We start from the raw sequence: 13,083 nt of genomic DNA on the forward strand, positions 1-13,083 counted from the left end.
GATAAATTAGCACCAGCTCAGTGATGACCCGTGCTCAGTGAGTTGGGTTTCCTGAAAAGTCTAGGTTTCCATTCCTCCCCCATAGTATCAAACTCGCTGCCCTCAAAACTGACAAAGTGCTGTGTAAATTGAACTGAACAGGGCTAATAATCTAATCCAATAAGTATGTTTGGGTTGGAGCAGCCGATTAGAGAATCCACTCGTACTGCTGATCTCCCTGCTTGTCCTACATCTGTTCCTGGATGCCAGAGCCGTGCCCTTCCTGTCCAGAGACCAGACTCTCCCTGTGCCTCTTCCAACTGTTTATCGGGCACCCCGCCAACTTTCCCTTCTAATTATCTAACGCTGCCCCCCCACCCCCCGCCCCTTGCTCTGCTCTCGGCAGGGGACTTTTTTTTTGTTTCGTGTAAAGACAGTTCAGGATAAAGACAGGGCGTGTGGGGGTGTCAGGGCACAGTCTTGGCCTTTAGGTGTGGCTGTACCCCAGACAAGTTCACCTTTCAGAAGCCACTGCTGACATTCAGAAATCAGACTTTGCCATCTTCCTGCAGGAATGACCACCCGCCCACACACACACACGCACTCTGCAGCCCTCTGGGAGAGGGAATAGTAGCAGGAAAGCCATTTGCTGCCCACCACGTTGTTATGGAAACTGCGCAGACACGGACTCTTGTGCAGGAGAGCTTTTGTCTGTCATGCTGGAAGTCAGGAATCAACAACGTGTTATTAGAATCAGCTGTTACAGCCCGGTCTTATTGATCACCATACAACACTGATTTATTTATAGCTCAAAAGCATCTGTTCTCTGTAAGGCTCATCTGCAAACGTTCTTTATAAACCCTTCACTTAACCTCTAGCAACGCATATATAGGTCATATATATAAATCTGTACAGGCTACGTGAATGTTTTTCATGTGACTTCACTTGGTGAGTTAAGTATGATATTTTTAAACCACACAATTTCCTGGTGTTAAGCTAAACCACACTTTAGTCATGCGCTTGCATTATCTATAATTACATTTATGACTCTTTGTAGTGTTAAAGCGTTTGTTGCTGTGTTGGTCGGGAGAAATGGTCTTCATGAAAGAAAAGTTACTACTTTTATATATTGTTTTCCAATGTCCACAAACAGCGTTACAAGGCTATTTAAAGGTAAGTAATTACTGTATATACTGAGATCTAATATTTAACCATGGGAGTTCTATGTATGGCAAGTACCCTACGCTAACCCCAGCCCTGTGTTTTGGAAGAAAATACTAAATAACTTATTCTTGGAAGAAATTTAAACTGCTTGTTTATTTGTTTGTTAGAGTCATCACCAAAAACCTGGGAAAACAATTTTCAAGACAGCACAATGTTAGGGGATTAAACCTCACAGGATTAACCCCTTAAGTGCTGATTTGGAATTGGACTACCCAATGTGAGGCAAAGGAAATTGGGCACAAAAAATCCTGCATTCAATTTAGTCACTGTAGTGGTAGGTGGCCCTTTTTAGTGAACTACTTTTTTTCTTTTTGATGACAAATACCGCAGGGACCCAGAACAATGGGCTTTCAGGAGAACCAGGTTACATACTAATACATACTGATGATGATTTAAACCAAAGGTTTTACATTTGATTTCACCCCTTAGACCTGTTGGTACTGACTGTTGTTACTTTTTCAGTACAGTTCTTCTGTAATTAGGTATACCTCAGCCTTTTCAAGGTTCCCATTCTTAAAAATGACTTCTTGACATCCAGCCTTCCATTGATACCACTTCTTATGAGACACTGGCAAATAGCAGCTGGATCAAAATGAAGGGCCTGATTCATCTCTCAGGTTTTGTGTCAGGTCTCTGCTCTTTTCCATATTTCTTAAGGACATCACTTTAAGATATTTATTTAGAGCTGCCACTTCTTCCACTTGTCCAGTTTTTTCCATTTTTTAAGAATACATTTCACACCATAGCAAGACATGCCGAGTTTTGAGCTAATAGCTCTTTGGGAATCACCTTGTTTTCTTTGGCATTTTTCCTACATTCACATGAAGAAATAGGAACAAAGTAGGTTTTTTTGTGACAAATTGTTAGTAACAAAGTATTTAAAGATGCAATTTAAACTTGGTTCTTTGCTGAGTTGTCTGTTATGTGTAGACACTGGTTCATCTATTAAGAATCATTCAATATTTTTCAGTCCTTCAGTGATTCAGAGGTCTAAAAATGGTCAAGTACGAGGACTGGACTGAAAAGGGGAGGAAAAGATAGACAATGTCTAAAGAAGAACCTTAGAATCTATCTATCTATCTATCTATCTATCTATCTATCTATCTATCTATCTATCTATCTATCTATCTATCTATCTATCTATCTATCTATCTATCTATCTATCTATCTATCTATCTATCTATCTATCTATCTATCTATCTATCTATCTATCTATCTATCTATCTATCAGTATTAAGCTTTTAGTACAGTGTAGCTGCAGAGTGATCATAAAAAAATGCAGTAAGCAAACCATGTCAGTCTCATGCATCAAATGAATGTGGCAGAAAATAATCTGAAACCATGCTGCGTATGGAAAGTTAAACACAAAGTTATGCACTGCAGGATTTTGCAGGGGTAATAATCGATATAATAATATTGGAGTTATTGTAGGTGCAGCATTTTCTTACAAATGTGACCGTGTCTCTGCCATTGGGTTTGATACCAAAACATGCCAACTGGAAGAAAATCATGTTAGGATCAGAGATTTCCAGGCAGAATGGTGCGAAGAGTAAAACTTAAATGCAAGCAGAGAGGACAGATGGTTTGAAAGAGGAGTGAAAGAGGCCATCTATGTCCACTGTGAGCGACCATCTTTGAACAGAGGCGGTGGTTTACGACACCAACTGTCTGCCATCTATAATCCAGTTTTGAGTTCCCTCCCCAGACGCCTTAACGCCCACTCACATCCTGGGCCATCTGACCTCAGGAATTCACATGACAAGGTGGGGCCAGGTTTCACAATGAGCTCACCCGAAACCCTGGCTGATTAGGTCCCACACCCGCTTTCACACCTTGGCGCATGTGATTAGAGGATCACCAGGGGGTCCTTTGTCCCTCCTTGGGGGGAAACTCCCACTGGGTTTAAATCTGGGACTCTCGGCCATTTGACCTTAGAACTGAAGAAGCTTCTCGGATGAGAGGTGAAACGTCTTCAAGCAACTTAAAGAAGTCCAGACGCTTTTCTTTGCAAACTCCTTTGACTACGATGACCTGGATGACTGAGAACCTTCACAGACTTAAATGCAAGCAGAAAAGACAGCAGGAACTGTTATTTTGATTTCCTCTGGGTTAAGTTCCTTCAACGCAGGACACTGATGATACCTTAAGACACCTTTAGCAAAACTATGCACAATACTCATGTGTTTCAACTATGGTTCTCTAAAACTCTGCATCGTATTTATCTGTTTGGCTGTTGGGATATTTGAGCTTTCCACAGAGAATTAGCTTACTATGTGCAGTTTGAGTAAAATATTACAGGCCAGTTTTATAGAAGAATAATAGCATCCCTTTCTAATAGATTCTCCTTAGTAAAGGATGTGTAACTTATAACTAATGGCTTATTTAGGTTTGATAAAGTATTTTCTACTGCTTTATATATCAGAAATAAACCATTTTTTCATCACATTATTAAATTTCAACCATGTAGCTTTGAGGAAAACAGCTGAATCACAAGGCTGAAGTTGTGGCAGAGCTGAGAAAGTCATCATTACCCTTGCGTTAAAGGTGAGAAATTGGTAGTTTCGAAACAAAATGTGGAATTCTGTATTTTCCTAATTGAAATTGTATTCCTCTATATGGGTCTGGTTAGTTTTGAAGGGGTGGGGCTTACATGGAAAACATGATGTCACACACTTTACGTACATTACGTTGCTTGGGGCTGCCATATGTCCTGTAGGAAGTGGTAAAAGTAAAAGAAACAGATAAAAGACAAACTAAATAAATAATAACAGCTCAAATCATTTAAGTAACTTGTAATAACGGGGAGAGAGCGTCCACATGTCCCCACGTCTTTTCCCCGTAAGTGGCTGAACTTTATGATTTGACTACAAATCAAATGGAAGCTGGAGTTGAAACTTGAGCAAGTGCTGGACATACCTGAGGAGTGTGTGTGTGTTGGAGCCCGGAGTGTGGTGCTGAAGGGACAGCGACCCTCATTGTTGGACTGGGTGTGACTCTGGGGAACTCTCCATGGTGCTGGGCCACTCTTGACCTCAAACATCCGACAGAGACGCCCTGCAGAGACATTTAAAGACTGCACGCCACGCTTTAATTATTACATTACACAGCTCTCTGGCGTGCAGGACAGCTGCGAGGACACTGTCTCCGGGTAAAATAAAGCTACAGCGAACAAGTCTTCATTTTGGACAAGTGCAATATTTCCGGACATTCAGCTGTGATGCGCTCCCGATAGCGCCAGTCTGGACGGTTTCATTCGGGCTACAGGTAATCCCTCATCGGCAAACATCATCCTCCTCCACCCCTATAGGATCTCTTTGTGACAAAGCCAGACTGTAGGTCTCTCCCTCATATGCTGATTTATAACTCAAACAGCTGTGGGCAAGGAGCTAATTTAGACTCATGAGTAAGCAAATCAGAATTGTTGCTGATCTGTGGCGGAATCACTGACAAGCAATATAGCAGAAGGCTTTCTCACATCTTTCCCTAATATCAGATATTGCGTGGATGCATGTTGCACTTCTCTCTCCACAGTGAGAGAGTGTGTGTTTTTTTTCTCGAGCAGCATTAGCTTTACTGATTTTTTTCCGCTTTGGTCACAGTGCGACCACCTGCGATTGAAAACCGGCAAAGGCGGTGGCTGTCTAAACGCACAGAGCTGAGGGAAGGATAAAAAAAGGACAACACAACAAGCTGAGACTCCGAGCATCTGTGCAGCTACACCCCGCTAAACCCAATCACAACCAACCGCCTGGAAGGGATGTCGACCGCCGGGGAAGTGCCAGCTTTCTTTCAGAGGATGGGCTCCGACAGCCCGGCTAGGCCCAGGCAGAAATTCTGTGGCGTGTTCTGTCCAGTGGAAGGCTCCTCGGACAGCAAGACGCTGGACTTTGATGCACTCTCGGCGTGCAGGGGCAGGAGTGACGGGCGAGTCATTGACCGACAGACCGACATCTCCCAGCCGAGGAAGGTAGAGATAAGGGAGAGCACAGGGAAAGAGGCTCTGCAGAATCTCGATGATAAACGGGTAATTTTCTCAGATTTTGCATGCCGATTGTGTATATTTTACACCTCTCTTTCCCAGTCTTCCTCCTTTTGTCTTTCTTTCTCTACATTTATCATTCCAGCTCTCATTTATTTCATCCAACATTCAGCTTTTTGCACACACCCGCGCCATTTTTCATCTAAAATCGCATCAGTCACAGAGCCTTTGCCACTCAGCAGAGTTTGTTTAAGCATACACATCCAATTTATGCCAGACAACTTGCCGTGACTACATTTCCCAGAAAGCATTATGATGTAACAGAGTCGCTGGCCCTCAGTTAGAGGGCCCACCATGCAGAAATGCCAGAGGGAGTGGCTCTGTTAGTCAGAGTCCTTAACAGCACAGTGCAGCTGGCTGTTGGTAAAGGAAACACTGTTAACAGGTCTGCACGAGAAAGAAAAAATAAACATGTGTGTCATCTACCATGACATGATTTAAATAGGAGGCACACCTATGTGAACACATCAGCCTGGTTGCTTTTGTAAGGTGATGCAGGGTTGGACCATTGCAGCATTACTGCCCTTGAGATCTCTCGTTCTTTTAACAGCAGAACTGAGTTGATGGACAGGCTCAACCTGACCTGCATGACTTGCAGGAAAATCTATCACGTATTTTACTGCTGCTTCAAGCAGTTATTAAGGTTTTAGTGATTGGTGGTCAACCCACATCTGTACTTCCTTTACTTAATACTCGAGCACTCAGGATGCTGTTAAAAGCTTTGGGCGTTGGTGTTGAGCCCTTTTATCATGTTACATATTGATCGGAAGCATTCGCCACACAACCCACTCCTTACTCTCTTCCATCTCTTCAAGTCATATATGATAAGTTAGTTGCTCTTCACTTTTCTGATGCGAGAGCTTACTTCACAAACACAGACTTCACAGACTTAATTGATGTGATCTTCAATATCAGTGATATCATTACTACAGGAGATGCATTTCAGCGTTGCGTTCTTCAAAAGCAAGCTGACATTTTAGGACTGGTGGATAAAATGCGACACAACAGCGCTGCAGTGCATGTTTACTCAGCTATTGTGTGTAAATGTGGGTTTGCTGCACTCGCAATTTCCACTTTTACTTCTGCTCCACTCAATTTCAGAGGCACACATTGCACTTTGTAATCCACACCATTTACTGTACACCCCAAGTAAGCTTTGCAGACTTAATTAATAACATGTTAAGATAAATCTCTATTGAATTCATGTAAATGTTTACACTGTTTACTTTGATTTTTTTTACTACTGATTTCCAGCTCCATATTTGAATCCATGGACTCTACTAGAGTAGCTTTGCACAAGTCACAATTTAGAATAATCCTTCTCTATCTCATATTGAACCTTTGTGCAGATCCTCTGTCTGAAACAAGGCACGTAACTCCCTTTAGCCTCCTTTTAAACAAGCTTTCCTCTGATTGGTGATCAGTGGTAAACAGAAGGTTTGAAGAGCAGGTAGGTGGAGCTGTTTGCCTGAGATCACCATATTTCACCATCTCTCTATGATGTCATACGGAGCCAAGAGCATAAAAAACTGTCTGAAACATGTTGTTAGAGCAGTCTGAAGCCTGAGCTTTTGTCTCATGGGGATACATGTACTTACATAACATGTAAACTCATTATGTTAAACTTTGGCCCTCTTTAATATGGCTATTCAAAATAAGAAAATAAGAAAAAGAATAAGTAAAAACTGAATTTGTGACTGAATTGACAACTTTTACTGTGGTTTTACAAACATTTATACAACAAATGTACTTTGAATAGCAATTTCTTGCCTTAAGGACTCTGTTTGCAGTTGTTTTTCAATGCACCATGGGCAATCTGATTACATGCGGATGGCTGTTTACAACTGTTTATCACGTGTCTCCAAGGCTTCTGTACAAATTTCACAACTGGCTTCACCACTTCCACTGGAAGGTCAAAGGACACTGTCTCTTTTGTCTCTCCCTCACTCATTAAGAAAACAAAGTAATGGTTATACCAGCTGTTGTGGCTGTCAGGAAAATGTCATCCACGTCCATGGCAAGACAAAAAAGAAACACCACATGCTGCACTGATGACATATTTTCCTGTTACGTTCTTGTCAGGGACACATCAGGACAAAAGCATCTCAGACTACTTTGGTAAGTCCTGTGGCTGATCAGCTGCACATCATGATGTGAATCTACTGTTCCATAAAGAATCCTTATGCTTAGCGGAAGACCGTGGAGGCCATGCTTTAAGGATTTACACCAAATTTTGACCCTAACATCTGGATGTCACAGCAGAAGTTGAGGCTTATCAGTCAAGGCAACATTTTTTAAATCTTCTATTGTTTAATTTTAGTAAGCCGAACTGTAGCTTTAGCTTCCTGTTCTTAGCTCACAGAAGCAGCATGCAGCGTGGTCTTTTGCTTTAAAGTTTGATGCGTTCTCCTCTGATCTCTGACACTTTGTCTGTTTTTGGACTATCCTCTGTAAACCCTGGAGATAGTTGTGTGGGAGTGGGCAGTTTTCTAAATGATGATACCATCCCGTCTGGCACCAGCAATCATGCCTCATATAAAGTCACTTAAATCACCTTTCTTTCTCATTCTGATGCTCGGCTTGAACTTCAGCAGGTCATCTTGACCACGTCAACATGCCTCAGTGAGTTGACTTGTTGCCATGTAATCAGCTGATTAGGTATTTGACTGAACAAGCAGCCAAACAGGTGTACCTAATAAAGTGTCTGGTGAGTGTATATTTGCTGCTGTCTACTTATAATCTTATTTCCCAAAATGCATTTTAAAATCAGGTGTAAACACAGAGATAAAAACTACAAATGGTTTTTAAACTTTGGTCTTAAAGGAACTGTGTCAGTTCAAATACATAAATAATTTTTTTCTATTTATAAATAAACACGAAACAAAATTTAGCTGAGATCCTCTGAGTACAAAATATATCTGGTTAAGCTCAATTGACTACTTTTGGTAATCTCACACTGCTTTAGCCTGTTATAGATAAATAATAAAGTTAGCTGTATCCTCTTAGTAAGAGAGGAAGTACATTTTAAAAATTAAAGCACAGTTTATCACATTTCTTTTACTATGAAGTGAACTCTTCTCGATCTGTCTTTGATTAAAATAAAAATGTAAACACTAATTAAATCTCGAACAATTTTGTCTATTTTGTCTGTCAGCATTTGCCAAATACACAAAAGGCCAAATTTCCATTCCCGTGATTCCAGTTTTACCCATTTCTCAAGTAGTGCTGTAATCCCAACTTGTATCGAGAACCATTCAAGTTGATCAGAGCTGGAAACAGGTGAAATCACGTCACCCTGCCTGAGCCTGAGCTCTTGCTCGCTCTAATAACACCCCCACCTTCAGGCACACAGCAGATAATGTGAGGTAAGATGGCTGCTGGCTGTTTCTTCATTTGTTCCTTCGGTAGATGTTTGCAGGCTGCACTCCCTGCTTGCCTGCCTTCCCTAATCCGGCGAAAGCAATTGATGGCATTAGTGTGTTTCTCTGCTGTCAATGGAGCAGGGCGAGGCTCTGCGCATGCTCCGTGGGGTTCTTTTATTGGGAAGAGGCTCTCGAGCGGTCCCTCCCTCCCCTCTTGTCTGACTCCGTCTGGGAAGGAACGGTTTGGTGCATCGGCGGAGACCGGGAGGCTGCCAGGATCCGGAGTTGAGCGATAGTTTGATTCTTCACGTCTGTGGCCTCCTGCAGATCACCCGTGTCTGTGTAGTCTTCCTCCTTATCATCTTCATCACCATCATCCTCACTACAGCCCGGCGGCCAGCGGTAATCCGTCCCGTTTGCATTTCTAGCGGTCTGCGGCGCACACGAAACACCGGTGAAGATGTCTGGCTACCAAGGCAAAAAGAACATTCCCCGCATCACAGTGAGTGCTCGGATGTTTTCACGTTTAGAGTGTCAGTGAGTGGGTCCAGCCTGGCTGGTGTGGGCCTGCGGGGTGTGGGTGCAGAATGTCACCGGGGCGGCATGGTCCCTGCGCCGCTGCGCTCCTCGACGATCCAGGGCAATGGCGCAAGAGTTGATCTCCTAAAAGAAATTCCAAAATAAAATAAAAGCGTTTTGTAGATGGTTTTCTGTTTCAAAAGCACACGAGGGTCGAGAAATCAGTGAGGCCAGCGATAGTGTGGTGAGGCTGAAAATGTTCGGGTTTTTTTGTTTTTTTTTTGCAGCATCTTTGCGACAAGTGCTTATGTCCGGATAAACCCGAGCTCTCGCTTTACATTAGAATATCCATTGTTTGTGCACATTCACGCCACCCCTGCCATTCTTCTTCCGTGCCATGCATGACAGTTGAGATTTCACGCCGGTGGTCTTTGTTATACTGTGTCTGGTGGCCGGGTATCACTGCACACCAACTGGTGGAGCAAATGCTTCCCTGCATCCGCTCCACGGCTCAGTACCCGGCTGTTTCTTTTAACCTTAGCCCTCCTTTCCTTTTAGCCATCCTTGATATATACAAATATATATACATTGCCGTTTAGGAGGCACAGAAGGGTTTAAGACACATTCAGTGTGTCATTGTGGACGAGATTATTTCCCCGAATTCATAGCGAAGCTGCAGGGATGTGGTGCTTCAATGGAAAGTGGAGAATAGGGAGGGGAAGGGAGGGGAGCCAGGGAAGGGAGGGGACAGTGGGTCCTATTTCCTTCCATGCCTCTCTTTCAGCTGTGTAATGAAGGGAAGATGCATATAGGCAGAGTTGATCAGGGAGGAGGTCACTGCCTTTTCATCCTGATGTCAATGAGCTGAAACAATGGTGAAGAGTGACCCAGAAGAGCCTGTTTGAAAGCCATACAGATGGATCTGTGCCTTCTAATTGTGGGCTTACTAAACAAACCATTCAAGCAGCAGGATATGAAGCATCATTATCCTGTTATCTAGCAGGCCCACGCTCCCCAGAGTTTTCACCAAGCTAGGAAAACCTCTTCAGTTTGAGGAGATCATAGCACAGGCATGATTAGGGTCACATGTTTGGTTCTGAGATATGTGCTGATTAGTAGATTATAAGAATTGTTTTATTCAATAAAGTTTTCTTTTGATCAGCTAATCGATTGATTGGAGCTTTCTCTGTCAGAGTTATTTCAGAGCCACCGCCTGACCCACATTATGCAGAGCTGTTAACCTTTTGTGTCATGGTAGCAAAAGCAAACAGTATTTGGAGCGTGTAAGTGGTCGACTGTTCATGTAGCTCTCAACAACTTCAGATTTAAGCGGATAAACGGAAATAATAGTTCTTTAAAAGAGACACATGTGTATATGTATGTACACACATCATGGAAAAATTGATGCTTAAGCTCAGGTTTCATATATATTTCTAGCAATAATATGAAAAATTCTCCTCTGTGTTAATATCATGCATCACTTGGTGATAACTGGCAACCTCTCACGTGAATAATTTTCCTCAGTTCTCTCTCTTAACTGCTTGAGATGCAGCAGACGGATGGTGGAAAGATCAGAGGATTAGTGGGTGTTTTAGTCAGACCTAAATGGATAGACTGTCTATTCTTAAACAGAGCATGAAAGACATAAGAAATGAGTCAGAGACAGAGGGGATCTCTTGAAGATCTAGCACAGTGATCAGAGGAGAATGTGAGGAATATGTTACTGGAACTGTAAACTGTAGATGCTGGAAAGTAGCATTCTGGTTGGTTCCTGTGGACCTGCTGGGCTTCATCACTGAAAAGGCATTATTGTGAGGCGTGGATGACCTTATTAAACCAAGAAGACACTCAAGAGGAAATGAAGGTTACATTGAATTAAAACTAAACAGCAAATGCTGAAGTAGATGCAAATGAGCCCCTTGCCTTCCACATCTTTCTTCATAGACCACTCAAATCAGTTTGAATTACATGTTTTACTGAATTTGAATCTTTTCATTGAACTGGGTGGAGCACTGGGCTCCATAGAACAGTTTAGCCAGATGGACATGGGTCAGCTGCACAGACAGGGACAGACTTAAGGTGGCTCTCATTAAATATGAATGAACCTCTGCAAGTTCACCACCTGGACTAGGTGCTTCTGTGTGATTTCAGAACCAGATTCATACAACAAAATCATTGAAAATGAACAAATAGTCAAGCAGGGCTGACACGGTTTATTTTTTAAAATATTATTAGCCATTAAATATGAATTTTGGAGACTACAACATATCCTTTCCTTCAATTTCCAATGGGTTTAAGCAGAGATGCTCAGACCACCTCTCCCAAGGACCAGCTCTAGCTTTACTAAAGCATTGCCAAGCCACCTGAAAGAGATAATATCTCCAGTGTGTCCTGGGTCTGCCCTGAGCTGGAGTCTCTTACCAGTTGGACATGCCCACAAAACCTCACCTAGGAGGCACCCAGGAGTCTTTAAGATGCCTGAACCACCTCAAATTTAAAGAATATCTATCACTTTCTACAACTGGTATCATCACAGTTGACAGTTTTGGTGGCGAAACAGTTAAATATTTAGTCTGTCAACAAGTCGTGTCATTTATTAGGAATGTGATCAATTTATAAAGTGCAAATGTGCTGATTTTGCAGTCTGTTCTCTGTTTTGTGTCACTGTGGACAGACTACATTTGGCCTTTAAACTGGTGCTTGAGCAGAACCTTTAATAGATGCTTATCACTCTTCATGCTGGCATTCGAAAGATTAAACCCAGAGTCGATCCATCCGAAAACAAATGAACAGATTCAAAAAGAATCCCTGAAAAGAAAACCTGGGTAATGTTTGCACTTGAGATGCTGCAAGTGGAAAAATATTTTCTCATTTTTGCTTGATGAAAACATAACCGATTAGTAAGCAGAAAAAATGGTTCAATCAGTTACATTTCCTTTGATGCATTTATTGATTGATTGGCTCTTTCAGCTCTAGAATGAGGGTGAGTTATTTCAGTGAAGGCTATAAATACAGATAAAAGTAAATCAAGAACAAGAAGGCTGTTTAAATGCAGCTCCAGTGAATGAGGTAAAAATAGAGCGAGGCTATTATAAGACTGTCCTGGATTAAAGTCTCAGTGGCTACAATCCTCAGCAAATGAAGGATCATTAAGTAGTGTGCTACTGTAGTATACCTTTAGTAGAGCAGTGTCTCTGGTGACAGTTCAGTGCATGTGTAGTTACTTCAAATGCGGCTGGAGTGAGTTCATGCAGCTATCTCACCCTGCAACGCAGCCCGGAGCGCCTTCTCTTCACACAACACACCACGCTCCAAATCAGCCACCCACTGACTCAGCCTTGTGTTTTTTTCTTTTCTTTTTTTTTTTCCCGCCTCTCAGGATCATCCCGAATTCCCCCATTCATAAAGCCAGAAGTCAGGGAGACTGTGCAGCGTGTATGAACTCTGCTGTTATTCAGCTTCTGAGCAGAGGGGAATGCTGTTGAGCAACAGTATTGCAGCTCCTCTGGCTACGCTATGTCACAGGAAAAAGGTCAATGAGTGTATTCTTTTTGAAGTTTGAGATTAATTAAACAGTTTTTTAGTCAAAGAGAAAGTTTAAATTCAGTTTTGCATTTCAATTGGGAATTTAGGCTAGTTTAGTTTCTATTTCAGTGGTAGGGGTTTAAGTTATGAGTTAGTGGAAAAAAGATTTTAAGTCAAATTTTCAGAGAAATAAAGAATGTCATATTTTCATTTCCTGAGAAAGTGGGAGGATAACAGAGCAATTTAAGGGGCTTTTCAAACTAAATGAGCAAGTTTTAATAGCAAAGGAGAGTGTTTTTATGGATTAAGAGGCTAAAACAATTAAAAACACAATAATCAGTCATCATGAAAATAAAGTAAAAGTGGAATTTCTAGCATCAAAGGAAGAATCACATTCATCCAATGCATCAAGTGTGTTTTATAAATAAAACAGAA

The 13,083-nt window shown here is 41.9% G+C and overlaps 1 protein-coding gene across 1 annotated transcript in view; it reads left to right on the forward strand.

Annotated features, from left to right (window-relative positions):
• Window positions 1-8,591: 8,591 nt before the first annotated feature.
• Window positions 8,592-13,083, forward strand: part of dpysl2b (dihydropyrimidinase like 2b) — a 29,714-nt gene continuing 25,222 nt past the window's right edge. The window contains exon 1 of the mRNA XM_031739027.2: window positions 8,592-9,106. Within this exon, the coding sequence (XP_031594887.1) occupies window positions 9,065-9,106 (42 nt within the window). The 5' untranslated portion in view covers window positions 8,592-9,064. The remainder of the gene's footprint in view (window positions 9,107-13,083) is intronic.

This window comes from Oreochromis aureus, linkage group 7, assembly GCF_013358895.1.
Source record: "Oreochromis aureus strain Israel breed Guangdong linkage group 7, ZZ_aureus, whole genome shotgun sequence".
Taxonomy (NCBI): domain Eukaryota; kingdom Metazoa; phylum Chordata; class Actinopteri; order Cichliformes; family Cichlidae; genus Oreochromis; species Oreochromis aureus.